Genomic DNA, 26,320 nt, shown 5'->3' with positions numbered 1-26,320 from the left:
TATTTCGAGCTGTCTGTCAATGATTTGAACAAGATTGCTACTTTTGGAAACAGCATGGTCTGAAATTACCAAATTGATTTTTGGAAAACTTTTGAAAATCTAAACAGATTATTTTTGAAAAATTTTATTTTTTTAAATGATGAAAGCCAATTCATTCTGATAGCTCTTCACCACTCCGAACCAAATTTCACCATTTCGAGTCATTCTGACGAAGCCTCCTACACGATTTTGAATTTTTCCTGAATTTTTACATTTCTCCAGAATATTCAGAAAACTCTAAAGATTGAATTGGCACTAAACTATTACGAAGAAAAAAATGATGTAAAAATTTTAAAAGAAGTCTTTATTTAATCTGAGTGCAGTATCAATACTGTATACATCATGTACAAAATTCACTACGGAATATGAAATGAAAATTTATCACAGCAATATTGAAAGTTTGTAAAATTACTTTTGTATAAAAAATGAAAATGATAGTGAAAAAGAAGTATGTACTTATAGCTTAGGTAACAAATAAACTAAACTTATGATATCAGCAGTGATTGACTGGGTGTTCATTTCTAAACCAGTAGCGAGAATAGCGAGATTTATGTGAACATCGTTCAACGTTTTCTCCTGTATGCACGTCCTTCCACGGCGACCGAGCATTTCGTTTGTATATCCGGATACAATGGTGCTGGTCTTTGCTTCGGAGACGTTGGCGAGTTCAATGGAGACACTTGTTTCAATATTTCTACATCGTTAAAAATAACCTGAGCTCCACCACCGACTGTTGGTACCACATCGCCCTGAAAAATATCAAGAGAAAATAAATTGCCAATTAAGAAAAATATTTGTTATGTGATGTGGAATATGAAAATGAGGTTAAAATGGCTCAACTCAAAATCAATTTTAGCTCCCTTAACCTCATTTTCTTGACCCATATCACATTTGGATTAAGATTATAGATAGGTAATGATTGTCGCATTAGGTATCGTACTTTGTAAAGCTGCGTTTCAAGATCGCCAGTTTCGTCTTGATTTTGAGTCATTAAACAGTATTTCGAGGTTTTCCTCATTTTCTTGGGACTGGTGACAGTGTCGCATGATTTACGTTTAGGCATATTCGGTTGCAGAACGGTATCCAAAGCTACCACCATCGTTTGTTGTTGAACGAGCCATTTATCGCGAGGTGTGTGTCGTGTTCTACGAGTATTATAGCGAGGCGTTGATTTGGTCGCAGAAATCGGCGTATGTTGAGCACACTGAAAAAAATTGCAAGATATAGAATCATATAGAAAATACAAAATTTGTTCTTCGTTTGAATTATGGAATGAAAAAGAGAAATCGATGCATAAGCACAGGCACAGTATATAAAATCATCATTTACCGAAATTGCGGATTCAGTGGTTGAGGGTGACGGTTCTCTACGCGACGATTTAATATTCCTTTCTGAGTTTTTCTCTTCACATTTGCGCATCTGATACAAAAAATAAAAATTAATTAATTATTGCGATTCAAAAATACATCTATCGTCATATATTTTTGAAAAGAAATATGATTTTATTCACTTTTCGTTTAATTTGTTTATTTTCTTCCATCAGTTCGTCATTTCTCCTTTTATACTTCGTAAGTTCGGTATCTAGACTAACGACTTTATCTTCGAGAGCTTTACTCTATACAAAAACACGATGAAGAATTACAAATCTTGAGATCAAATTAGTAAACCCCTGAGATTTAATACGTACCTTGAGCATTTCGTGCTCTGATCTTGCATTAGCAGCATCTCTATCCTGTTTGCATCGGTGCAGTTCTTCTTGGAATTGCAACAGTAAAGCTCTGATCTTCTCATCTGCAAAAAAAATGTAGATATACATGTTTAATATCGTATTCTATGTATTCATGTGTATTTTAATTAGGTACCATAATCAAATGTTTACTTCTTTTGTCTAAATCCGATTTGTATGTTTTTCTTTTTTCTAGCGTCTCTTCCAAGTAATTAATCAACGCTCGGCTGTACTCGGGATCGCCGGAGAACGATTCCAATTGAGGGAATGGTCCAAAACTAAAACACACAATTGTGTTATGATCCACGAATCTTTATGTTGTTCGAAGAATGTAGGTATAGATAATATTTACATACTTGTAAATAATGTTAGCATCGAAAGGCACGTATGCCACAGGATCGTTTTCATTTTCTTCTTCCAACATTTGTAAAACTTTTCTAGATTCTACGTTAGCTCTCCTTCGACCTGGAGTTAATGCTGGGTATAGAGTTGCTTTCAAAGGAGTCGGATTCACTATTATATCTTGCGTTGCTTCAGCAAACGTCATTACGAACTACGAACCAAAATATATAAGGTGAGAAAAAAACAATGATTTTATGCTAGTTTAATTGCGAGAACTTACAGCATTTTCATCTGCGTCAGCCATGCTTGGATTCACACAAACGACCATTCTAATATCACCATCACCCTCGAAATAGCTTTTGAACAAGAAGGTGATTTTATCCTCTCGATAACTGATGTTCTCTGCAGTGCCGGACTGTTGATTACTGCGTAAGGTTTCCAAGCATTTTCGAAGCACCATTAACGATTGGTTTATTTTACCGGCTTCGTTTAATCGCTGACCAGTATTTTTCGTACGATTAGTACGCTCACTGCCGGCCAAATCGACGAGCGAGAGTTGACTCACGCAGATGAGATTTTCATCTTGTATGACTCTGTCTCCTGATGCGTTCAAAGGAGCCTATAAAAATGAATTAATTAATATACGAACGAGGCGACGAATAATGGTTAGTGTTGATGAATTTTTCAAGTACTTGGACAAGTTTGATTGTAAATACGGTGTGACTACGGCTGGAATCAATGTTCAGTGTCGTGCAACCCATTCGTTTACGTTTCTGTCCTTTGTAAAACACTTCGAAAGCTTCTTCGGTGCTTTTCACCTCGACTTCGGTGGCGCCTAGAACGTAACCGTTTCCTGAGCCATCGTGTCGGATTACTTTGGGTTCAATTCTGCGAAAGTAATATGATTATGAATATTTCCAGCGATCACAATGTAGCCTATATGAAAGTGAAACACACCTCTGTCCATTTTCAAAAGCGTTGTCGAGTAAATCGATTACTTTCTTATTGTATACTTCTACGTAACTGATGAAAACAGCGTAGGCGTTATCTTCTTCTTTCACCGTGATCCTAACACTATCTTCGCTTCGTGCTGAGAGCAAATCTTCTTGAGAATTATTTCTAAGTACATAACATGGATTCAAAAAATGTAAATATAATTATTTATAATCATGTCTCATTACGAGCTCGTAATATTATAAAATAAACTCACTTTCTTAATCTAGCCTTATGATTCTGTCGCAGATACGTCTCTTCATCTCGTTTAGCTTCCTCCTCAGTTTGTACTTCGAAACCATTCATCTTATCCGGTTTAAAAATGAACTTACGAGCTTGGTAATCGGCGATCGAATTGAACAACACATCTAAACATCTTGGCATTATACCGACATTACGTTTACTTCCAGTCATAGTGAATGTTTTTCCACTGCCGGTGACTCCGTACGTAAAAAGCAGTCCATTTTGACCATCGATCAATTGCTCAACTAGAGGTAGAGCTACCTCTTCGAATACTTCCTTCTGTGTACTGTTTTCGACGAATACTTTCTTGAATGTGTATTGTTTCGCAGATTTATTCGCATCTTGCAACGAAAGTTGAACCGAAGTATCCGAGATCACTTTTATACATGATGGTTCCGTTTGGGAGAGTGGTTTTAGGCGACAGTACACTCGAAGTGATTCTTTATTAGCGTCTGTATCAGTATTTTTCGTCTTTGGCCGACTTGGCGTTTTCATCGGCGTTGTGTATGCTTTTTTCATGATGTATGGATAAAAAACCCAAGCCCTGTTGACAAATAAGTCGAAAATTATCAGCTGTATTGGGTATTAATGTAGGCCTAGCTATGTAAATTAGTATTAGAACGCGAACTAATCAACAGAAACAGCAAAATAATACTCACTTTGTTCCTGATTTATCGTAGAAGAACGTTTATTTTTCAAGCTGGCAATTTGGAAATGGTACGTATGTCGGAGGCTGGGGCTTCAGGGTACTTCAATTTTGAATTGTAAAAATGTACGATGTACAAGATTTATTTTATTCATTCAGAATCAGAAGACATTGAAGACAAACAAAATTCAAATTTTAATTTTATCAACGACCGTTAGGCGGGAAGAACAGAGAGCAGTGTTGCCATCTTGGAAATTTTTATTATGCTAGATAGAGGTAAAAACTGGTAAAAAGTAAGTAGGTAGAGGTACCTAGGTACCTATGAACCTATGCCAGAAAATTTTCCAAAAGTGGCCGGTCTTTCAGAAATTACAATGGCTGATTGGCGGCCTTAGTGGACGTAAAATCTCTAATAGGTCTACTAGGTATCTTCCATTGAACTGGGTCATTTTTCCCAAAATAGATTTAGATTAGGTAGAGAGAAACTAGAGCGAAAAAAACTCGAAAACGATTTTTTTTTAAAATTTCTCACTTTAGGGCACCCATGTTCCAGAAGAAGCTCGGTACTCGGTAGCTTAAATTTTTCTGAGTAATTCTATAAAACTCAAAATAAAGGTGTCTTGAATTTGGACGTTGGAGTTGGACAAAATCCTCCAAAGGCTCTAATAACATTTTATTTTCACAATTTCGCTCTAAAATGTAGGTACCTATCTATATAGTAAAATTACATTTCCCAGAAAGAAACACTATAAAAAGGTCAATAAAAGAAGTATTTTTGAAACGAACATGAAGATCCTTTATTATCACAAAATACGAAGTTAAATTCGACAATCTTAACAAAAGCTCACCAATTAAGTATTAATAGAAGCTGTCTGAATACTTCAGTTTGAAGTGATCCATACCCAATGATAATGTAACATCGCTCATTTTTTCTTCATTTTTTTCAAACGCCCATAATAACAGCATATCGACGAATTCTGGGATACATCGTTCCCAGACATAAATATTTATCTCTGGCCATTGCTTATAATTAAACAATTTATTCGATTTATACTGTTTAGCCTCTTCCGAGCTACCGAAATACCATTGAAGAAATTGATCAAAATATGTCAGACGTAACTCATAAGATTGAAGATACTGATCAACATGTGTCCGACGTGACTCATAAGGTGCATCACAATATTCTTGCACAATATCATTTAAAACTATTAAGAAAATATTGTCGATAATTAAAGACCTTTTGAATTCCGATATTTTATCTTCCTCTAACGAACACCAAGATGTAAATTCGTTGAATTTCTTCTCATCGAATGCATCAATTTGTCCACGGGCAAATACATCACGATAACAGTTGGCCATAATTCCTTGCTTCATTTCTTGCAGACGCTGACCGGAGGTTGGAAACCTGCTATATAAACTTATTACATCATCGAAACAACCGTCGGCCAGTTTTCCACATAATAAAGGCAAACATTTCGGATTCACTATAATCTCCTCCAAAAACTTCTCAGCATCTTGTTCGTTACAGAATGTGCTGTTGATGAAGGACTGACACTTGGCTAATTTGTCTTCGTTGTATGAAATAATCAGGTCTAAATTCCGCGTGATGATTTCTCTACTCAAGTATTCCAAACGAGACGGATTTTTGGTGAAAAAATTCAAGCAATCGTACAACTCCGAATAGAGTGCTTTATTTACGCAACCCCTGAAATAGAATCTCAATGATTCATTCAAACTCTTCTCAATGTTTTCTTTAAACGGTTGAATTTCGTGTTTTTTGGGGAAACATAATTCCATCAGTTGCTCTAGATCCGAAGGTTTAGCTCGAATCATTAATTTAGACCAATGAACCCGCCATAACTTTTCGTTCACCCGGCACGAGTAACCCGTGTTCTTCAGCAACTCGAATATGAAAGTAAGATCATAATGATGAACACCTCGCACATCCGAATCCAATGTTGCGAATAATTTTTTCACAAAAGCCGATGATGATTTCACCGAGTTTGGAGCGCTGAGCCATATTTCATGAAGTAACTGGCTATTTTGGCGGATTCGGGTGAAGTGATACCCAGAAGGGTTGAACACCACATTCCACAACACCTTCACAATATTTGAAAATACTTGGGCGCAAATTGAATTCTTCATAAAATGCCAGAATTTGGTCGCGTACTCGTAATACTCGTGATGGTGGGTTTCTAGCAACCCTTTAAAAATGTAGTCACCATTTTGTGCGCATATTTCTCGAACCTGCTTTTCGTTCAGCTTGAATAGCACACATCTGATGGAATATAAATCGAGTTTTTGAATAATTGCAGCGGCTTCTTGCGTTTGACTTTCTTCTGTCAGCTTATCCCAAAAATATTCGAAAGCTATCCAATTACGAGCAGTCACCGAAGCAGCAAGTAGACCTCTTACAAACGATTCTTCGTTCACATCATTATTCAAAATGTTTCTCCAATACAGAATCCACGGATCAATATGAGGCGAGGTTAATAGTTCACTGTCTATAGTTGATAGCCTTTCCAAAACCAAAGGCCATAATTCTCTGACGTGCTTCTCCAAACAAAATAAACAAGCAAATTTGAACTTCTGAATCGGGTCCGATTTTTTTATGCTCGTCAGTACGTTTTCTACACAGCCAAGAAAATTCATAGTACCATCTGCTTTCAATGCAATATTATCCAAGCTTTTTATAAATGTTTCAATGAGCTTTCTGTTACATGTATAAGTGTATGGCTCTGCGCGGAACGCTGCTTGCTTATAATTCTGTTCCCACTTTTCAATCTCTTCGCCACTGCTTAGTATAACATCGTCGATAATCTTGCTGATGAGAGGCGGAACATCAAAAGAATCGCGGCAACTGAATGAATGGTAATCCATCAACGATATCAGTGCATTAGACCATATTTGTGTTTGATCAAAAGAACGTGTCTTAGCGTAATACTCATTTTGCCATAATGTCGAAACCACTTTCGTCGCAGCCAGCTTTTGTAACGATATTGACTCTTTCAAGAAACTGAACGGTTTTTTGGTGGGAAAATCTTCAGCAGAGTTCGTCAGGGTTGCCAAACGTTCGGTATTTTACCGAACAGTTCGGTATTTCTGTGGTAAACCTCACGGGTAATTCCCGGTAATTACGCTCGTTGTGTCTCTCTCCTCGTGTGTACGTGATGTACGAGTATTCTTGTTATGATATTCGAAGCGTTAAGATGTAATAATTATATTCCTTGTTATTTTTTTTATAATAAACGTTATTAATTGTTCGTTAATTGTTAATATGTTTCCTACATATTTCAGAAGTGGTCGAATGTGCGTCAACGAAGTGTTTTGAATAATTGAAAGTGTGTTTTTGTGTGTTGTTCGCGATTTCTGCCGAAAGCATGGTCAAAACGAAACGAAATCAATCGCCACCTTTTTCTCCATCGAAAGTGGACCTCTCAATGAATACCGTTAGCGAAATCGTCCAAGCAGCTAGCAGCGCAGTGCTACTGCCGGAAATATCGAAGTTTACGGGTGAGGTGTCTGCTACTGAAGCAAAAGAATGGTTGAAAAGCGTCGAAAATCAAGGCCTGATCGGTGGTTGGAATAACCTACAAAAGCTGGAAACTGCGAAGCGATTACTTACGAAAGCAGCCAAAAGTTGGTATCTACTCAATGCGGACGATATCAAATCGTGGTCCGATTTTCGAAGTTGTTTTTGGGAAACGTTTATTGGCGAAGATGATGGAAACGTGGTTGACAAGTGGGAACGTTTCTCCGCGCGATGTCAACAAGATAACGAATCATCAATCCAATACATCTTCGATAAGCTGCGTTTAGCTAAAGATGTTGGTGCATCCGTTGCAGAATCGAAAAATGCTGTTTGTGCTGGGTTTAAGTCCGAAGATATGGCGAATTATCTACGTATTTACGATTATTCGAAAGCTGCCGATTGGAGCAAACGACTTCGTGAATTTGAATCTAGTAAATCGAAACCTGACGTTGCTGAAAGTGAAAACAAAAAACCGGTTGTTCCTGATCCTGAAACGAAAAAGTCCGAATCCGTCCTTCTGGTCAATACAGCGTTAGGTGTTGATCGTGAAAAATATGTGAAAACGGCTGTTATCAACGGAAAAACGATTTCGGGAGCGTTGATCGATAATGGTAGTAGCGTATGTGTGATGCGAGCGTCAACTGCAGTCACCCTGTGCGAAACTATTCAACCCCCTTCGAATACGAGAATTTTCGGCGTTGGTAATTTGGAAAACGGATCGGAAGTACTTGGTAAAATCGTAGGTACGGTCTCAGTCGATGGTGTGGCAGTACCCAAAACGGAAATTCTAATCCTCCGTGATAATGCGTTACCTGTTCCTCTCGTCATTGGCTGTTCTTGGATCGAAAACCCGAATGTTGCGATGATCAAGTGGAAAGATCAATTTATCATCACACAGGCGAATCGTGTGTCGTTAAACGAAAATAGTGTCGTGTTTAGTGCCGAAAAATCGCCGTGTAACATCGTTGAAACGTCTGTCAACTTCGTTCGAGTCGAAAACGCCGGCAAAATTGCTGAAAAGAGTGAAATTCGTGTTCGTAATCGGAAAAGGAAGCGAAAACCAGTTCGTGAAAAATCGTTTATTGTTAGTGATAAGCGCGATAATTGTCGTTTTTGTTTTTCGGAGGAAAATTGTACCATTTCCCCGGAGTTGCGTTCGCCGAAATTTCGTAAAAAGTGCGTGAATCGGTGTGTTGAGGACAACACACACTGCAGAATGGCCGAGTGTGGTAAACCTCACGGGTAATTCCCGGTAATTACGCTCGTTGTGTCTCTCTCCTCGTGTGTACGTGATGTACGAGTATTCTTGTTATGATATTCGAAGCGTTAAGATGTAATAATTATATTCCTTGTTATTTTTTTTATAATAAACGTTATTAATTGTTCGTTAATTGTTAATATGTTTCCTACAATTTCCCTGATTTGTTCGGTAAGATTAATCAACCCTTACCGAACAATAGAAAAGTTCGGTATTTTCAAAAAAATCGAGAAAACCCTTCAAATAAAGGAAATTTAAGAAATATTCGGTCTATTCTCAACAAAAAAAAATAAAAACAGCACCCAAAAAGCACTTTTTGTGGCGTTCTTTCATTATTGAGCACTTTATTTTTCATACTTTTGACTTTTTTTATGGATTTTTCAGGCAAAAAATTTCGGAGACTTCCTTTTTTTTTTTTTTTTTTGCTTTTCAATTTGGTGTTCGGTAATTCCAAAATCTGGATTTGGCAACCCTGGAGTTCGTGTCCATTCCGAATTATTGAGATTTTTGTAGTTGCTTCTGAGGCGATCGAGGTAGGTACCTCACACTTTAAACCTAGAAAAATAACGAACATAATGAGCAATAAGCGCTTGAAATCTATTACTATTTGCTATTATTAAATTAAATTTTTACCTGCAAGCAATATTTAATATTTTCCAATAACCACGTGATGGTGATACACGATACAGTTTTATCAGGGTAGAGTAAGGAGAAGGACGCAGAGTGGTACACATGCTTTCCACATGTGCATGCAGTGTTACCAGTGGCTGGCTGGAGGGAGCATCCCTTTAAAATCCCACCTAATTGACCTTTCTTCTGCGAATTTTGAATTCGATTTTTAAAATAAAATCTTTGAAGTCAGACAGTTCAAAAATGATTGATGTTGTCATAACATTAAGAGACAATTGAAAAAGTTCTTACGTCTACTTTGACTCAGGGATAGAAAGCTGAAAAATGAAACTTTTGGCATTAGCTTTCAACTTTCAACTTTTCAATTTTTTTAAAATCAAGATTGAAGTGAATGGAAAGGAAAACAGAAACTCACAACAACAACGAAAAAAAAACCGAGAAAACTGAAACTTGAGAAAAGCAAAATGTGAAAATCAAAAAAGAACTCAAACAGAAACTGAACCAAATGAATTTGTAAAAAAGCTGAAAGAACGCTGAATAAATAAAGCTTTTGGCTAGAGATTTTAGTTTTCAAAAATCCCAAACTTCCTCAGCTTTCAGCTTTTAGCGTTTAGCTAGCTTTCCATCCCTGCTTGACTTTTGAATTTGATTAGCCTACCTTAATGACGAATGACGAGTCGAAGTTGAAATTTTCTGTCAAAATATTTTGTACTTTTTGTGCTATGATATTAGATTTTCTGATTTGCGTATTAAATTATGTACGTACAATAGATAAATAGGTACCTAACTATAAGAAGTCAAGGACATTACTTTTCAAATACCGACTTGATTATTCGACAATTCATTTACTTATTTTGTTTCAGGCGAATAGCTACCATACTTATCGTCAGTAGAGAAAGACAACATAAATGATTCGAACTGAAACAAAGTTCAATTGAAAAAGCACGACGTAAAAATACCTTCATCCTGGTTGAAAAGGTCAATTTTGGAGAAAAGCGATAGGTACTGGCAATTCTAGCAAAAGAGATTTCGGCAAATCCTGCCAGAAAAGCGATACTTTTAGTAGACAATATTTGGAAAAAATACAGACTTTGGAATTTCAAAAAAAAAGAGCTAATTTTGCTAAAAAATGAACACTTTCGTAAATTTTTTAAAAAGCAAGAACTTTATTAGGCTATGTTACAACAAACATGTCTTTTTAAAATTATGAATTGTTTGTTATTTTTTTAAATAGAAATGCGACACTTTTTGCAAATTTTTGTTTTATTTTTAAAAACCTAGACTTTTGGGTAGTTTTTGGAAAAAAATGTTTTTTTTTCAACAGTTTTGCTAAACATTGAGAATTTTTGGCAAAAACGAGACTTTGACATTTTCAGCAATAATCAGAATTTTTCAGCAATTTATTGGCAAAATTGATACTTTTTTGTTTTGTCGAAAAAGTGGTTCTTTTCTTCAACTTTTTGCTAATCAAGACCGGAAAAAGCGATGTTTATAGACAACTTTGGGGGGGGGGGATTTTACCTTTTAGACTGACATTTTTGACAAAAAGCGAGATTTTTTGCTCGTATTTTCAGCAAAATAATCATCTTCAATTCGTGTTCGACGAGCTTAAACTAAAATGTCAAAAAATCAAGTCATTTTAAGCAGAAAAAATCATTAGAAATTAATGAAAGGGGTATTAGAAATTATTGAGCATTTGTATCTGACTATTCCAAGTTGTTCTTTTTTTTCGACTTTTGATTCACTAGTTTTATTTGCGAAGATACTTCACTGTCTTGTCATCAAAACAGAATAATCGGACAAAAAAACGACATCCTTTCAAAAAGGATAAAATAATTACGATTCATCTCCATTCCTATAATAAACACCTTATTGTTGAAACCTGAAGATAGGAAAAATGTTAAGCTTCTAAAAATCAAACTGAACTACACACTCAGATCGTATAGCATTCGGATAAAGAAAAACTGCAACAATCTTAACAGAACGTTCATTTAATCAAAATACACCATTAAGTACATATACGAAATTCACGACGGAATGTGATGAAAGATTAATCTTAAAATAATAATTAAGTACAGCGATAATAAAAAAATTTGTTAGTGTTAAAAAAACATACAAAAATAAAAATGGAATAAAGGGTATAAAAAGTACAAGTAAACTAGAATCATAATATCAACAATAATCGTTCATTTTAAACCCGAAGCGAGGTTCACGTAATATTATTTAATTGCTCAGCATTTCTTCCTGTACGAATGTCCTTCCATTGCGACCGAGCATTTCGTTTCGATATCCGGATACAATGGTCCTGTTCTCTGCTTTGGAGACGTAGGCGAAGCCAGAGGGGACGATTGTTTCAATGTTTCGACGTCGTTGAAAATGATCTGAGCTCCGCCTCCGACAGTTGGTACTACATCGCCCTGAAAAATATCGAAGAAAATGTCGATTAGAAGAGAGAAAAAAACCCAGATTATAAGTATGATTATGAAGAAAGGATTTTTTTATTTACTTTGTATAGCTGTGTTTCAAGATCACCAGCTTCGTCTTGACTTTGAGTCATTAAACAATATTTCGTGGTTTTTCTCACTTCTTTGGGACTGGTTACGTTATCGAATGATTTACGTTTACGGAAAGACGGTTGTAAAACCGTGTTCATAGGTACAGCTAGCTTTGCCTGGTGATCGAGCCATTGATCGCGAGGATCGATGTGTATTTTATTATGGCGAAGGTTGCTCACAACCACAGAATGTGCGGATTTGTTCGGTGAAGTCAACGTTTGTTGAGGACACTGAAAGCAATCACAAAGATATCGAATGATTAGAAAATACAACTTTATTTAGGTATTCTAAAATCTCAAGGTATTAGTTAACGTATTTTTAAAAAAATTAATATCGAGATAAAAATACGAGCTTTACCGGAGTAGTGGATTCCGGAGTTTGAGGGATTTCATTTTCATTATTCGATATAATAGCGTGATTAGAAGCTTCTTTTCGTAGCTTTTTGTTTTCATGGGCGGCCAGATTACATTTTCTTTTCAATTCGTAATTCGTCTCTTCGATTACTCGTAACTAGAAATGAGAAACAATCAAAATTTAATCACAACTTCACAAGCCTACAAATCGACAAAACATGAATTTTTTCAGAGTTTGAAAAATAATCCGGCTTACTTCTTTTTTGGTTCGTTTGTTATCTTCGTTGACTTCATCGTACTTCTTTTTATAACTCGATAATTCTGAATCCATTTTAACTAATTTCTCTTCGAGCGCTTTAATCTACGCAGAAACGCAAAAAATAATAACAAAACACGTGCAATAAGTAAAACTTAAGATAAATCGTATGCAAGATTTGATACCTTGTACGTTTCATGTTCCAATCTGGCATTGGAAGCATCTTTATCTCGTTTATTCAGCAACTGCTCTTCCTGGAACTGTACCAACGAAGCTCTGAATTTATCTCCTGAAAAAAAAATAAACGAGACATATTTAGAAAGAGATCTTTTTGGGGTGTAATTTTACTGAATTCATGCTCACTTCTTTTATCAATATCCGCTTTATACAATTCTTTTTTTCGTAGCGTTTCTTCCAGGTAATTAATCAACGCTTTGTTGTAATCTTGATCGTTAGAGAATGATTCTATTTGAGGACACGGTCCGAAACTGAAACACACGATTCTTCATTAATATACGAATCTCTAGGCTAATAAATAACGTAACGTAACGTTACACTACGTACTTGTATATAACGTTAGCATCGAAAGGCACGTGTGTTACAGGATCGTTTTCTTTCGCTTCTTCGAGCATTTGTAAAACTCTCCTGTATTCGACATTAGCTTTTCTCCGACCGGGAGTCAATCCTATGTGTTGGGTGGTTTTCAACGGTGTTGGATTCACCATTATATCCTGGGTAGCTTCGGCGAACTGCATTACGAACTGTGAACGAAAATCAATATTTAAATACAGTAACGATTTTCAACGTAGTAATTGATTTTCAAACACTTACAGCGTTTTCGTCAGCGTCAGCCATTCTAGGGTTAACGCATACGACCATTCTGATATCACCATCGCCTTCGAAGAAGTTTTTGAACAGAAGAGTGATCTTATGCTCTCGATAAGAGACCATTTTTGGCACACCGGATTGCTGATTACTGCGTAAGGTTTCCAGGCATTTTCGAAGCACCATTAACGATTGGTTTATTTTGCCGGCTTCGTTTAATCGTTGGCCTGTGTTCTTTGTACGATTCGTACGCTCGCTTCCGGCCAAATCTACGAGCGAAAGTTGACTTACACAGATCATATGTTTTTCTTGCATGACGGTTTCTCCTGACGCGTTCAGAGGAGCCTGAAAAAATGAAGAAATTAATACGCGAACACTACGATAAATTGTGAATATCGAAGAAATGGTCCAGTACTTGAACAAGTTTAATGGTGAATACGGAATGACTACGGCTGGAGTCGATGTTCAACGTTGTACAACCCATTCGTTTACGTTTCTCCCCTTTGTAAAAATATTCAAAAGCTTCTTCGGTACTTTTCACTTCGACTTCGGTGGCGCCGTGAACGTACATATTACCCGAACCATCGTCTCGGACAATTTTTGATTGAGGTCTATGAAGTAAATTACACGTTTAGAAAAAATACGACTTGTACGAATTACACAGGTAATGGAAATAAAACTTACTTCTGGCAAATTTCGTTCTCGAAAGCAGTGTCTAATAAATCGAAAACAGAATTATTGTAAACCTCCACGTAAGTTATGAATACAGCGTACGCGTTATCTTCTTCTTTGACCGTAATTCTTGTACTGTCTTTGCTTCGGGCAGACAGCAAATCTTCTTGAGAATTATTCCTACGCAATACATAGAAAAAAATACGTTAAATATCTTATCACATCGAACTTACAAAAAGAAAAAATACAATCACGATATCAACTCACTTTCTTAACTTTGTCAAATTATTTCGCCGCAAATACGATTCTCTATCACGATCGGCTTCGTCTTCGGTCTGTACTTCAAAACCGTTCATTTTATCGGGCTTGAAAATGAACTTCTGAGCTTGGTAATCGGTAATTGAATTGAACAATACATCTAGACATCTCGGCATCACACCGACATTTTGTTTACTTCCAGTCATAGTGAATGTTTTTCCACTGCCGGTGACACCGTAGGTAAAAAGTAGTCCATTTTTACCGTTGATTAACTGCTCGACTAAAGGTAATGCTACTTCGTCGAATACTTCCTTCTGCGTACTGCTTTCGGTGAATACTTTTTTGAACGTATATTGCTTTCCTGATTTATTCGTATCTTGTAACGTTAGTTGAACCGAAGTATCTGAGATTACTTTTATACATGACGGCTCTGTTTGTGATAGTGGCCTTATGCGACAGTATACTTGAAGAGATTCCTTGTTAGCATCTTTACTTTCTGTCGTCTTTGGCCGACATGGCGTTCTCATCGGCGTTGCGAATGCTTTTCTCATGATTATATTATTATATCAAACACTAGCTGGTCACCGCATGCGTCGCGAATTATCAACGATCTTTGGTAGATTTCAGATGTTTGTATCAGTTGAACGCGAAAAGAAAACTACTACAGAAGCAGTAAAATGGTACTCACGTAATTATGCAACATTGAACAATCAGTCGTTAAATCAGCGTTGATGGCTATTTTCTAATTTCAACAAGCGTTATACAAATAAAATATCGAAAAACACTACGCATAAATGTAAGTTCATCAACAAATTCTTCACGTTCTGAGAAAAAAAGAACGTTGATTTTCAAGCTGAAGAACTGTTTTCGTTATTTCAAGAGATGACGTAATTACGGTAATTACTCAAATTGGTGGTTCTCAAAAATCAGGGATGTCTAGCCATTTCGGACTTCCACGTTCCCCAGAGGGCGATACCGTCGCGCATTCTGATTGGCTGTTGATATTTCTGTGCTCTTGTTGTTTACATTTCAAAACGGGACTTTTTATCACAAACTTCAGCGATTTCATTCTCATATTAATTTTCAACGATATTTCATTAATTTCGTAAATTTCGTGGTTTTTTTTTTAGTGTTTTTGATTAATATATGACTTCTAGTATCGTTATATGTTGTGAATAATGAATATTACCTCGAGTTACAGTGTTTTAGTGAGCTTAGAAGGATGAAACAAAGTTGCACGATTAAATGAATTTAAAGTTCTTTGCAAGTGTTATTTTAATTCACCACAACATTTACTCGATAGCACGATCGCAAAGCAATTCTCTATACGTAAATTTAGTTTTATTCAATGTGAAATAATGGAAATATAACATCGAATTTGAAATCGCCGAAGTTTGTGATATAAAGTCCCGTTTTGATAAGCACCTAAGAGCACAGAATATCACTGACCAATCACGTACCACGAATGCTAGCGCCCTCTGGGGAACGTGGAAGTCCGAATTTCGGACTTCCACGTTCCCCAGAGGGCGATACCGTCGCGCATTCTGATTGGCTGTTGATATTTCTGTGCTCTTGTTGTTTACATTTCAAAACGGGACTTTTTATCACAAACTTCAGCGATTTCATTCTCATATTAATTTTCAACGATATTTCATTAATTTCGTAAATTTCGTGGTTTTTTTTTTAGTGTTTTTGATTAATATATGACTTCTAGTATCGTTATATGTTGTGAATAATGAATATTACCTCGAGTTACAGTGTTTTAGTGAGCTTAGAAGGATGAAACAAAGTTGCACGATTAAATGAATTTAAAGTTCTTTGCAAGTGTTATTTTAATTCACCACAACATTTACTCGATAGCACGATCGCAAAGCAATTCTCTATACGTAAATTTAGTTTTATTCAATGTGAAATAATGGAAATATAACATCGAATTTGAAATCGCCGAAGTTTGTGATATAAAGTCCCGTTTTGATAAGCACCTAAGAGCACAGAATATCACTGACCAATCACGTACCACGAATGCTAGCGCCCTCTGGGGAACGTGGAAGTCCGAATGGGATTGGCTAAAGCTAACGGCTAAAGCTAAAAAAAATTAGGGCTTTGGCTAAGCTAACGGCTATTGGCTAATGTCTCTTCATTGGCTGGCTATTGGCTGGCTATTAGCTGGCTAATTTTTATAATTTTTCAAAAATCGAGTGACCCCTCTAAATACTCCTCTAAATGAGCACATTCCCATTATAGATATTGTTTCTAGTTTTAGGAAATAATTATTGTTTCACAAACGTGAATCACAATTATTCGCATTCACGCATTATTTGATTATATTCATAAACTGATTTCTCATTCATTTTCTAGAAAAACAACGATCATTGAAAAAAATTAAGAAAAAAAAATCGGAACCGCCAATGTCAAACTACTTTTTTGGTCATTTTGGTCTTTTGCTTTTGATTTTATTACGAAATTAAAAATTTTCATTTTTTAAAACATTTTTACCCACAGGAAAGTGGAAACTCATTTACTCACCTATTTATTTTCAATTTTAGCCAATCATTGTTAGCCAAAATCAATTGGCTAAAGCTGGCTAATGGCTAAATTTTTTGTTGATTGGCTGGCTAATGGCTAATGGCTAAACGTCAAAAATTCAATAAGCTAACGGCTAATGGCTAATGGCTATTGGCTAGCTAGACATCCCTGTCAAAAATCAAAATTATGACGATATGCCGATATGACGTCACGCATCAATTTTTGTTTTTTAATTTTAATTTTTTTTTAATTTTTTTAATTTTTTTTTGAATTTTGAAGCTTGGTTGATTTGTGTTTTTAGTTTTTACAGATCTCCTTGTTGTTCTGGAGATTTCTCAAGTAGTTTCTGCAAAATGCAAATTTTACTCGCGACTTCGCGAGATTCAGATTCCATTCAGATTTCAGATTTGCCCTACCAATTTATGAATTTAGAAACAGAGGTGAAGTGAGTTTTTGGGAAATGGGAATTGAGAGTTGACTGTTGAGAGCTTGAGGCTCGCAGTCGTAGTCTTTACTTTACTTACTCACGACTCATCATGAGTCCTGATTCCTGAATCTTTACAAGTCTCACTCTCCATCGTCAAAATCAAAATTATTGAATTATTCTCTGAGGTAAGCTTTTTATGCGTTTTCTGGTTTTCTGAGTTGGAAAGTCGATGCAGCGACGAAATCTGTTGAGAATGCCTGACATACTGATTTTAAAATATTTTGGGTCATTTAAAAAAAACTCGAAATTATTGCTTATCCAATCCAGGCTATCCTACTAAATTGTCCTCAAAACTTTAAAAAAAGTGCATTTTCTGTGAAAATTTTTTTTTTAATATCCATTACTTTATGAAGCCATACATATTTTGACTTTGAAGCCCTTGAATTTAAAAAAAAAAAAAATCAGGTAGGAAATATATGAATAGGTATTTATTTTCAAGACTCGAACTCACAAAAATTAAGAATCGCAAGCGTGAAGTCACCTAAAATGAAGACTCGGAGTCTGAGCTGAGTCATCAACAAAATCAAACTCGAAGTCGTGTTGTGTTGTGAGTCGACTTTGAGTCTACAAATCACGAATCATCATTTGCAAGAAAACCCACGTCATCTCTAGTTGTGGGTGGCCTGAGAGATGAAATAAAATTTCCTATCGTCACTCGAAAAATTCCCAGATTTCTTGGAGATTTTCCACTTGGGCCCAGATTAGCCAGATTTGAAATTATAGCGGATTCCAAAACTTCCTGTAGATTTTTCAAGTTTCTGCTTGTGAGATTCTTAGATTAGCTCCACTAACTTGGGAATGGAAATTTCCTACCATCACTCTAAAAATTTCCAAATTTCCTGAAGGTTTCTCAAGTGCTGATTAGGAGATTCTCATTCTTCACTCACAAGGGAAGTATCCCACACGGTACAAACCTTTTTGAACCGGACAAAAGGGAATCGAAAGAGGGCCCCAAAAATACTACCAGCCTACCTGCCAAAAATTTCAGGTGCTGAAATTCATTTTTTGATTTCTGGCGAATTTTTGAAAAAATTAACAATCAAAATGTCAGCTAAGTGACCTAGAAAACTTAAATTTGGTTTATCATTTATGCCCTATTTTCGGACACTCAAGTTGAGTGGTAACGGTTTCAAATCATTCTGGGGCCTCTAGCGGATTTTGATTTTTTTTCATTTCTTCAACAATTATCACTGAAGAAAATTTTGGATTTGAACCAGCACAAAGAGATTTTGATAATACTGGTCTAAATCGATCGAAAGGGTGGCGAAGATGATGAAAATCCGAGTTTATAGGTGCTGAATTCCATTTTCACTTTATTTACAGTTTTTTTTTTTTTAAATTGGAGGAACCTAAAATCCACTGGAGGCTCCACAACGGTGCCAAACCGTCACCAATCGACTCGAGAGATCAAAAATAGAGAATAAACCAAAAATTCAGCTTTCTCGGCCAATTTGTTGAAATTTTGATTTTTTTATAATTGTGGCCCAATTTCGAATTGTTTAAAATTTGCTAAAAATCGAAAAATAAATATCAGCGCTTGAAATTTTGGCTGGTGGTATATTTTGGCCTTTGGGGTCCTTTTTCCATTCCCCTTTGCCCTGTTCAAAAATTTTGAGCCAGTTGGGATATGTAGTACTTCCCTTGCCAGGCATTTTTCAAAAAATTCATCGTGTATTTTTAAATTACTGACTTTTCTAGTTTTCAATGCTTTACTTAAGCATGCGCATTGTGTAACTCTGAAATTCAACGCAGGTAGTAGGTTTCAAAAACATCCATCACACAGCGATCAATAATTAGACTACATACACATCCACGTAAATTTAATTCCATCAATAGCTTACAGTTTAGAAAAAAAATTACGTACATCTACATTGAATATAATAATTAAATATTATTAATTTCAGATCGGAGACATTGAAGAGAAAATAATCGTAGGTACTTATATAACTAAAAATAATAAATTCAATAATTGGGTTTGCGCGATTTACAAAACACCACTACCACTATCATTCACATCACAACAATAAACACACCACTCCCCCTTCTCCTCATAATACGCAGGAAAAAAATACACACCGATAAAGAACTGCGAGGCATTTAAAAATCGTACGTCGTGAATCATGACAACTCGAATGTTATGTTTCTGCATCTGCATCTGCATCTGCATATTATATTTTTTTAAGTAGAAAATCCTCCTGCCAGGAAAATGATTGTCTGAAAATGACGATAAAATTCGCCGAAAGCTAAGGGATTAAAATATTACGATTGTGCAAATACGCGAACGCAACCACAGGGAAAGCTTGGCTAAAACACACATATCGTTTAAAAATGCACACACAGACACACATACAAAATACAAGCAACCGCGCAAATGAAAAAAAATACTGATAAAAATGGGTGTTTTTTAAAACAAAATATCGCACTTGTTCAGTGTAAACTCACAAATTATACGCACATAAATAATATCTTATAAACTAAGCGAAGAAAAAAAATAATAATATTGCCTTCCGGAAGCCTGTTGAATAGTCTTTCGAGAAGTAAATACAATTGATAAGCGTTAGGTCGACGTATATGAAGAAAATGACATTTGAAAAATAAAAGAAAGTAAATTAAACACGATTTAGGCAATCGTTAAAATAAATACACGTTTAACGGTCACGACTAGGTAAATTATCCGTTATGTTATTAATTAATAAACCATACTAGTTACTGTCGTCTTCTGAATCAGATATAATTGGTTCGCTTTCGTAATCGGATACTGTGTACTCGTCGGCGCTCTCGTCCGCTATTCCAATCACCATTTCGTCTCTTTCGCGATAGAAACTAATCATGTTGTATTCGTCTTCGATTACTTCCAAGGAAGGTCCTAAAAAAAAAAAGAGTTCAAAAAGTCTATTAATACAGGTCATCAATAAGCATTTATACTCAGAACCTAATGATGGCTCACCGAAACGTATATTATCCAGAACTAAATGCTCGAACGATAGAATCGGTCGTATAAGAGGAATGTCGAAGAATCCCAAGCGTAATGATTTCAATTTAGCCGCTTCTGTGCGAGCGGGATTCCAATTCTTACGAGTAGAACTGTTAAAATTCAACGACATCATCTGCTGATCCTCTACCAGCGGAGTGTACGCTTCCAACCAACAGGTTTTCGAACGAGCGTTCCAAATGAACACGCAACGTGTTTCGAAAAATTGACGCGGTTCTTTAGGTCTAGAAAAATGAACACAAAAGTGATTATTTTGGCTCTGAAGTGAACTGATATGCTCATGGATTCAGTCTGATGGCGATCAGCGTTGAACGAACGTTCATGATTGATTCGTAATCTAAAATACATCATAATATCGAATTTATTTTATTCTAAGTTTTGTTTTTTTTAATAGCAAACCCCCTACTCCATTCTTCAAGAAAATTTTCAAATAAAAAATACCACGTAGGAAGAGTTTGAATATTTTTGGCAACAATGAAAATTCAAGTTTGATTTCAATTTTTCCACCACTGACACGTACGTCAATCGAATCACCTTGAAAATAATTTTTGCGAATATTTTACGTCAAAAACACAGCCTTAATTTTCTGTTTCGCAGGAAAGAAATCTAGATACCGAATCAATCATAAACATTTGCCACATAAAACGAAATCCACGCTTTACCCTTGATCTTGAGCGCCGGATTGTTTAATAGGTTCGGCGTTGATTCGCATAAACACCACAGCCATAATATCACCGTTTATTGGGCACACCTGCGCAAACAATAAAATTCGTATATAAATCAAATACACACATATGTGCGAATAGTTTCCATTATTCGTATCGAAACTTACATCGACTATTTCAATATCGTAATCGTTACAGAACCAGAACTTATATCCTTGGCATTTGCAAATGATTACAGCAGCCTTATACGAGAATTGCTCGATATCCAAACTATCTTGACGTACGACGCAACATGGCACATTCTAAACAGAGTATTTTCAAAGCCGAATTAATACAGATTTCAAAAAGTAACCTAATACCATCTTAGGTTTTCGAGAAACTTACCAATTTTTCTACCTTAGTGTTGGCTATCATTTGCATTTGAGCGTAACCCGTTCCGTGTACGGAAAGAGGTAAAGCGTAATGGAATCCAGTGACACCGTCTTCGTCTGTAATTTTGATCGAGATTTTAAAAACAGATATTTTAATCAGCGTGTAAATTCATTTTTTTAAAAATAAAATCGTCGAAACTAACCATCGATGTCGGTAATTGTAGACAATATTTCTTCGTCCATTTCGATATAACGTCTTTCAAATCTAACCGAAACATCAGGAACGGAGCAGCGATCTGGGATCGTTTCTTTTTTATCTGCGCGACAGAAAATAAACACTCACAAAACCATTTCTAGTATAAAAATTATACCAAATGAAAGCGAAGGATTTACTTTTTTTCACAGCTGCCTGTTTCTTGGCATCTTTCGACAGGATATTTTTCGAATGGCAATTATGCAACTTCAATACTAAATTATTCTCGCGACAGAAAAATTTCTTCAACACCGGTGGTTCTTTCTTAGGACGATCTTTGTTAACCTGAGCGCAACCCGGATAGCATTTCACAGCCAAAGGAGATACACATTTCGGCGAATACGATTCGGAACCCATGGAAGGTAAGTTTTCTAAAAACGATCTACCAGAATCGGATTTCAGTTCGGAGCATTCGCCGCTCGCCGTTGTCGAATAACTAATATCAGATCGAGGCGATAACGAGGTTGTTTCCCAATCCAGCCATACCGAATCACAGGTAACGTTTAGCTGAGATGGGCCTGTAAAAAAACTCAAATTTAGTCACAAATATTGCCAATCTTTTCAAAAGATGCGAAAATAAACCACTAACCGCCGACTAATTTCGAACAATTCGCTTTACTGGAGGAACTATCGGCGTCGTTTTCGTAAATCCAGCATTTTTCTCGACCGAGTAAATTGGATGATTCGAGGTTACATCGAACAGGCGACGAAACCGGTAAATGCGATTCGTTGAAATCGGTCGTGTCGCTTTGCGAAGCCTCCGACGCGATGTCACCGTCTTCTAAATCGATATCGCTCGATTTCTGAGTATTCGTCGGGTTTGAGAACCCCTTGTATAAGGTATTCGAACGGTAAACTCCAACCGACTTGGTCCCGTCGATGTGGAAAGATAAAGGATGAATGTTTTCGGCATTTTCGTCGTCGTCTGAACAAAATTCGTACATTTTATCGGCAATGGTACGTCTTCGGTACCATTTAAACTTTAGGTTGCAACTTTCGTCAGATTCGGCGAAATCGTATACCTACGCAAAACAGAGAAAATTAACACGAATCGAACATAGATATAGAGTAATTCAGTTTAGAATCTCAATTACTTTGTTTGCAAGTTGTCGTAGCCAGGCTTCTTTAGTCACCGCTAAAGGAACCGAAGTACACTTCGGTCTTTTACTGGTACGTACTTCGCAGTCAATTTTACAGTTTTCGCACTGAAACAACGTTTAGCCATTTTTTCAATCAATCGAACAGAAACGAAACTATGTAGTAAAGGATACATACATATAATCAAACACAAACCTGATTATCACAGTCGAAATTTTGAAGACATTTGAATTTATACGCTTTAGATCGCAATCGTTTGTTATTCTTAGATGATAATTGCTCGTTCGAATTATCGTTTAAGTGATTTATCACAAGAACTTTGTAATCGTATCCTTTAGACGATAACGTTGCTCCCAATCTGAAATAAGATAACGTTGCATTTATACTAATCGTTACAAGAGTGTCGCTGATAATATTTCGAAAATTGAAAACGTTACCTGTGATGTAGCTCTTCATTTACGATGGTCTCATCGGTAGGTTTAAAACCTTCGCAAGTGTCTTCGAGGTCGATAGATAAGACATGCAAGCAATTACCTGTGTTTACGATAATTCTATTTTCATCTTTAACAGCTACTGATAAATTGATAGCCGGATACGGAGGGAAAACGCTGAACATGGTATGAACAGTTAAACCGTGTCGTAAACATCGACTACCAACTCCGGATTCCCAATTTTCGGCCACTGAATAATTCAATGTACATACAAGTTACGTATACGTATCGATAGGAATTAATTTAGATATATGTCATCGTTTTTCTTACTGTCATCTTGCTGGGTACAACGTTTAATATTTAAGCAGTCTTTACAGTTATTCAAAGAGGGCATAGCCGTCACAGTGATATACAATTTACGAAACTCGGAATCGTCCACATCTTGAGGAGCAGTATAGCTAAACACGAACAAAAGTTAGTAACTTCAACGCAATAAAAAAGGTATTCGAATATCCTAGAATATGCTCGCGTTACCTTTGCCCATAAACCAATATTCTGTTCGGTACAGAAGGCCACTGAACGATGCCAATCGTAAGCACATCGTGTATATCTTGATTCTCGAACAGATGAACTTCAGCAACCAATACTGCAGGAGCTCCGATCTTGAATCTCCACCAATGCAATTGGTATTTGAAACAAGATGAGCCGTACGTGAATCTATTATTAGTCTGAGCGTGATCCATTGTGAAAGTATAAGTGAGCATGAACTGGCCACATTGTGTCATTCCCATGAGTATATGGCTGAAAAACGACTCGAAATTAGCGGAGCTTCGTAAACCCAAGTCTCGAAAGTTCATCGAACTTACCTTCCCATATCTTCGATGACTGATTTCAAATGGAATCTCATACGAGGAGGTATTTCACCGAATAAAAGCTTGGCTTTGTTTTGAGGAGATACGACATTGTTCTCAAATACACCCGAAACCTACGCATAGAAAAACATATTAGAAGCGAAGTGAAATGATGGCTTGAGGGTGAGAAGATCGTAGAACAAATATATAACGAAAATTCGAGCTTTACCTCCCGATTTCTCAGCTTATGGATAATGGATTGCTTTCGTTTGGTTTTCGAAGTCATTGTTCAATGTATGCACCTATGCAGTATAATCACAAATACATATCCAAAATACGTCCGAAATGAAATTTATCGCGAAATATAACGTTTAAACAATCATCGCATACCGAAAGCACAGCCCGAAAATATCATTAAACTTTAATTTAGCATGATTTTTCACTCAAAATGGACAGATAACTTACATTACCGGAACAAAAATGTAATGATTGGTTTATTTTTATTTATTATTGTAGTTGTGATTTTTTTTTCAGATCGCAGTGTTGCCCATGAATTTTCCGCAAAAAATTGTAAACTGCTGGACCTTATTTTGTCCATTCGCAGGTGGATGTGGTACTTTTTAAAATTGGTACCTACTCTTGTTAGGAAAACTGAATTTGAATTTATGGTCATTATTCTATTTCTGAACAATAGCGTTTGTTATTCAAGCTTAAAAAAAGAAGAAATGGAATTTTTAAAATTTTTAGATAAAGGATGAAAAACAGAAATTTTGACCATTTAGGTTCAAAAACTCAGGAAAAAAATATGTACTTGAAAAAACACCACTCAGGGCTCGTACTCAATTTTTTCCAATAAAAAATGACTTTCATAACCAAAAAGGCTTGAAAAAAAAGTGACCAAAAAGTGACCAAAAAAGTTACATAACGAGAACAAAACATTTTAATTTTAATGCAGAAAAAAATATCAAAAAAAAATCGTCGATCGAATATTCAGCAGTTTTTGCATGAAGCAGCTGACTTTTAGGAATTACTTACCTACATAAAAGTGACACTAGGTCGCAATTCTGTCAAAAAAGTTGAATCATTTCGTAAAATTTTGTTTTTAAAAAATGAGACTTTATGACTATTTTTAGCAAAAAAGTAAGCATTTGTGACAATTATTTACAAAAAAGCAAAATTAAACCTGAAAGACGAAAGTACGCATAAGAGAAAGGCAGAACAGCCAGGGGAAAAAAGTAGAGTATTGGGTAATTTTTGATAACTGCAATATTTTGATAATTTTATAGCAAAACCCATGCAAAAAAATAGTAGTTCTGCCAGTAGTAACAATTTGAACTTTTCAAGTAGTACTGCACAGTACTAGTGCAGTATTACCACAGTACTACTTAACTACTGGACTTCAGTACTCCTAGAGCATAAATAGTATTGAAGTACTACTTCAGTACTACTCAAGTACAATACCAGTACTACTTCCAATGTACTGTAATACTGAACTACTGAACAAAATAGTACATGACTTTGAAAGAAGTACTGTAGTACTACTGCAGTACTACTAATCTATGATTTTTTTGCTAGGGAAGGCAATGCTTTTTGGCAACTTCTTGTCAAAACACGAGACTTCCAATTTTTTGGGGGTAAATGCGAGACTTTTTGACTATTATTTTGAGTAAAAAAAAAATACCTGGTCATTATTGGAAAATGGAAATTTTTGATAAAAAACAGTTTCCGGCAATTTTAGGGAAAAAGTTGGACGTTGAAAACTTTAGCAAAAAGCAGGCACATTTTATGCAATTAATTATTACTTAATGACAAAAGGTGAGGCTTTTTCAAAACCTTTTCGCAAATTTTCTTTTTATGAATTTTTGGTAAAAAGTAAGACTTTGGCATTTTTTTGAATAAGACAGAGCTTTTCACTAATTTCTGGGGAAAAGGCGAGAATTTGGGCAAATTTTTTTTTTAATAGACTTTTTGGAATTTTTTGCAAAAAGCGAAGATTTTAAGCAGTTTTTGGCAAAAACGAGACTTTTTGGAAATTTAGACTGAGGGCGAGACTTTTTGCTATTTTTAACAGAAAGCAACTCTTTGTCAATTTTAGCAGAAAGCAGGGCTTTTCCGCATCTTTCAGCAAAGAAGTGAAGCTTTTTAGAAATAATTGTTGGTAAAAAAAATGCGATTTTAGACGAAAAGCAAGTCTTTTTGGCAATAATTATTATTATTGGCAAAAAAATGAGACTTAATCGCAATTTTAGTGAAAAGCGAGGTGAAAGGGACTTGAAAATGTATTTCAGGCAGAAAAGCGAGATTTTAGGAATAAAACG

At 35.8% G+C, this 26,320-nt stretch overlaps 3 protein-coding genes across 3 annotated transcripts; all 3 read right to left on the bottom strand.

The window, feature by feature from the left end:
• Nucleotides 1-323: 323 nt before the first annotated feature.
• Nucleotides 324-4,239, bottom strand: LOC135833037 (kinesin-like protein KIF23). The gene is made up of 12 exons (XM_065346640.1): nucleotides 4,003-4,239; nucleotides 3,318-3,887; nucleotides 3,065-3,226; nucleotides 2,800-2,995; nucleotides 2,388-2,726; nucleotides 2,122-2,318; nucleotides 1,919-2,043; nucleotides 1,727-1,830; nucleotides 1,550-1,654; nucleotides 1,369-1,458; nucleotides 980-1,243; nucleotides 324-788 (listed from the first exon to the last, which is right to left on the bottom strand). Exons 2-12 carry the CDS (start codon nucleotides 3,860-3,862, stop codon nucleotides 603-605), a joined length of 2,313 nt encoding a protein of 770 aa, XP_065202712.1. The 5' UTR covers nucleotides 3,863-3,887; nucleotides 4,003-4,239; the 3' UTR covers nucleotides 324-602.
• Nucleotides 4,240-11,382: 7,143 nt separating this feature from the next.
• On the bottom strand, nucleotides 11,383-15,171 carry LOC135833036 (kinesin-like protein KIF23). The gene is made up of 11 exons (XM_065346639.1): nucleotides 14,338-15,171; nucleotides 14,083-14,250; nucleotides 13,814-14,009; nucleotides 13,405-13,743; nucleotides 13,138-13,334; nucleotides 12,937-13,061; nucleotides 12,759-12,862; nucleotides 12,574-12,678; nucleotides 12,322-12,474; nucleotides 11,916-12,194; nucleotides 11,383-11,826 (listed from the first exon to the last, which is right to left on the bottom strand). Exons 1-11 carry the CDS (start codon nucleotides 14,877-14,879, stop codon nucleotides 11,641-11,643), a joined length of 2,394 nt encoding a protein of 797 aa, XP_065202711.1. The 5' UTR covers nucleotides 14,880-15,171; the 3' UTR covers nucleotides 11,383-11,640.
• A 3,973-nt stretch (nucleotides 15,172-19,144) lies between these two features.
• On the bottom strand, nucleotides 19,145-24,503 carry LOC135833035 (uncharacterized). Its single transcript, XM_065346637.1, has 15 exons — nucleotides 24,232-24,503; nucleotides 24,018-24,136; nucleotides 23,686-23,952; nucleotides 23,482-23,609; nucleotides 23,158-23,401; nucleotides 22,916-23,078; nucleotides 22,717-22,827; nucleotides 22,212-22,644; nucleotides 21,763-22,140; nucleotides 21,573-21,686; nucleotides 21,383-21,486; nucleotides 21,166-21,300; nucleotides 20,996-21,084; nucleotides 20,289-20,557; nucleotides 19,145-20,207 (listed from the first exon to the last, which is right to left on the bottom strand). Exons 1-15 carry the CDS (start codon nucleotides 24,286-24,288, stop codon nucleotides 20,044-20,046), a joined length of 2,775 nt encoding a protein of 924 aa, XP_065202709.1. The 5' UTR covers nucleotides 24,289-24,503; the 3' UTR covers nucleotides 19,145-20,043.
• Nucleotides 24,504-26,320: the final 1,817 nt, after the last annotated feature.

This window comes from Planococcus citri, chromosome 1, assembly GCF_950023065.1.
Source record: "Planococcus citri chromosome 1, ihPlaCitr1.1, whole genome shotgun sequence".
Classification (NCBI taxonomy): Eukaryota; Metazoa; Arthropoda; class Insecta; order Hemiptera; family Pseudococcidae; genus Planococcus; species Planococcus citri.
Note: the sequence above shows the minus strand (reverse complement) of the source record. Positions and strands in the feature narration are given on the sequence as shown.

Coding starts and splice junctions, on each gene's coding strand:
- LOC135833037 (XM_065346640.1), bottom strand. CDS start 3,862: ATGAAAAAAGCATACACAACGCCGATGAAAACGCCAAGTCGGCCAAAG. Junction 2,996..3,064: donor GCTTTTGAAAATGGACAGAG/GTGTGTTTCACT, acceptor TTACTTTCGCAG/AATTGAACCCAAAGTAATCC. Junction 2,319..2,387: donor CTGACGCAGATGAAAATGCT/GTAAGTTCTCGC, acceptor TTTGGTTCGTAG/TTCGTAATGACGTTTGCTGA.
- LOC135833036 (XM_065346639.1), bottom strand. CDS start 14,879: ATGAGAAAAGCATTCGCAACGCCGATGAGAACGCCATGTCGGCCAAAG. Junction 13,335..13,404: donor CTGACGCTGACGAAAACGCT/GTAAGTGTTTGA, acceptor TTTCGTTCACAG/TTCGTAATGCAGTTCGCCGA. Junction 13,062..13,137: donor GATGCTAACGTTATATACAA/GTACGTAGTGTA, acceptor CGTGTGTTTCAG/TTTCGGACCGTGTCCTCAAA.
- LOC135833035 (XM_065346637.1), bottom strand. CDS start 24,288: ATGACTTCGAAAACCAAACGAAAGCAATCCATTATCCATAAGCTGAGA. Junction 23,953..24,017: donor GTCATCGAAGATATGGGAAG/GTAAGTTCGATG, acceptor GTCGTTTTTCAG/CCATATACTCATGGGAATGA. Junction 22,645..22,716: donor TACGACAACTTGCAAACAAA/GTAATTGAGATT, acceptor TGTTTTGCGTAG/GTATACGATTTCGCCGAATC.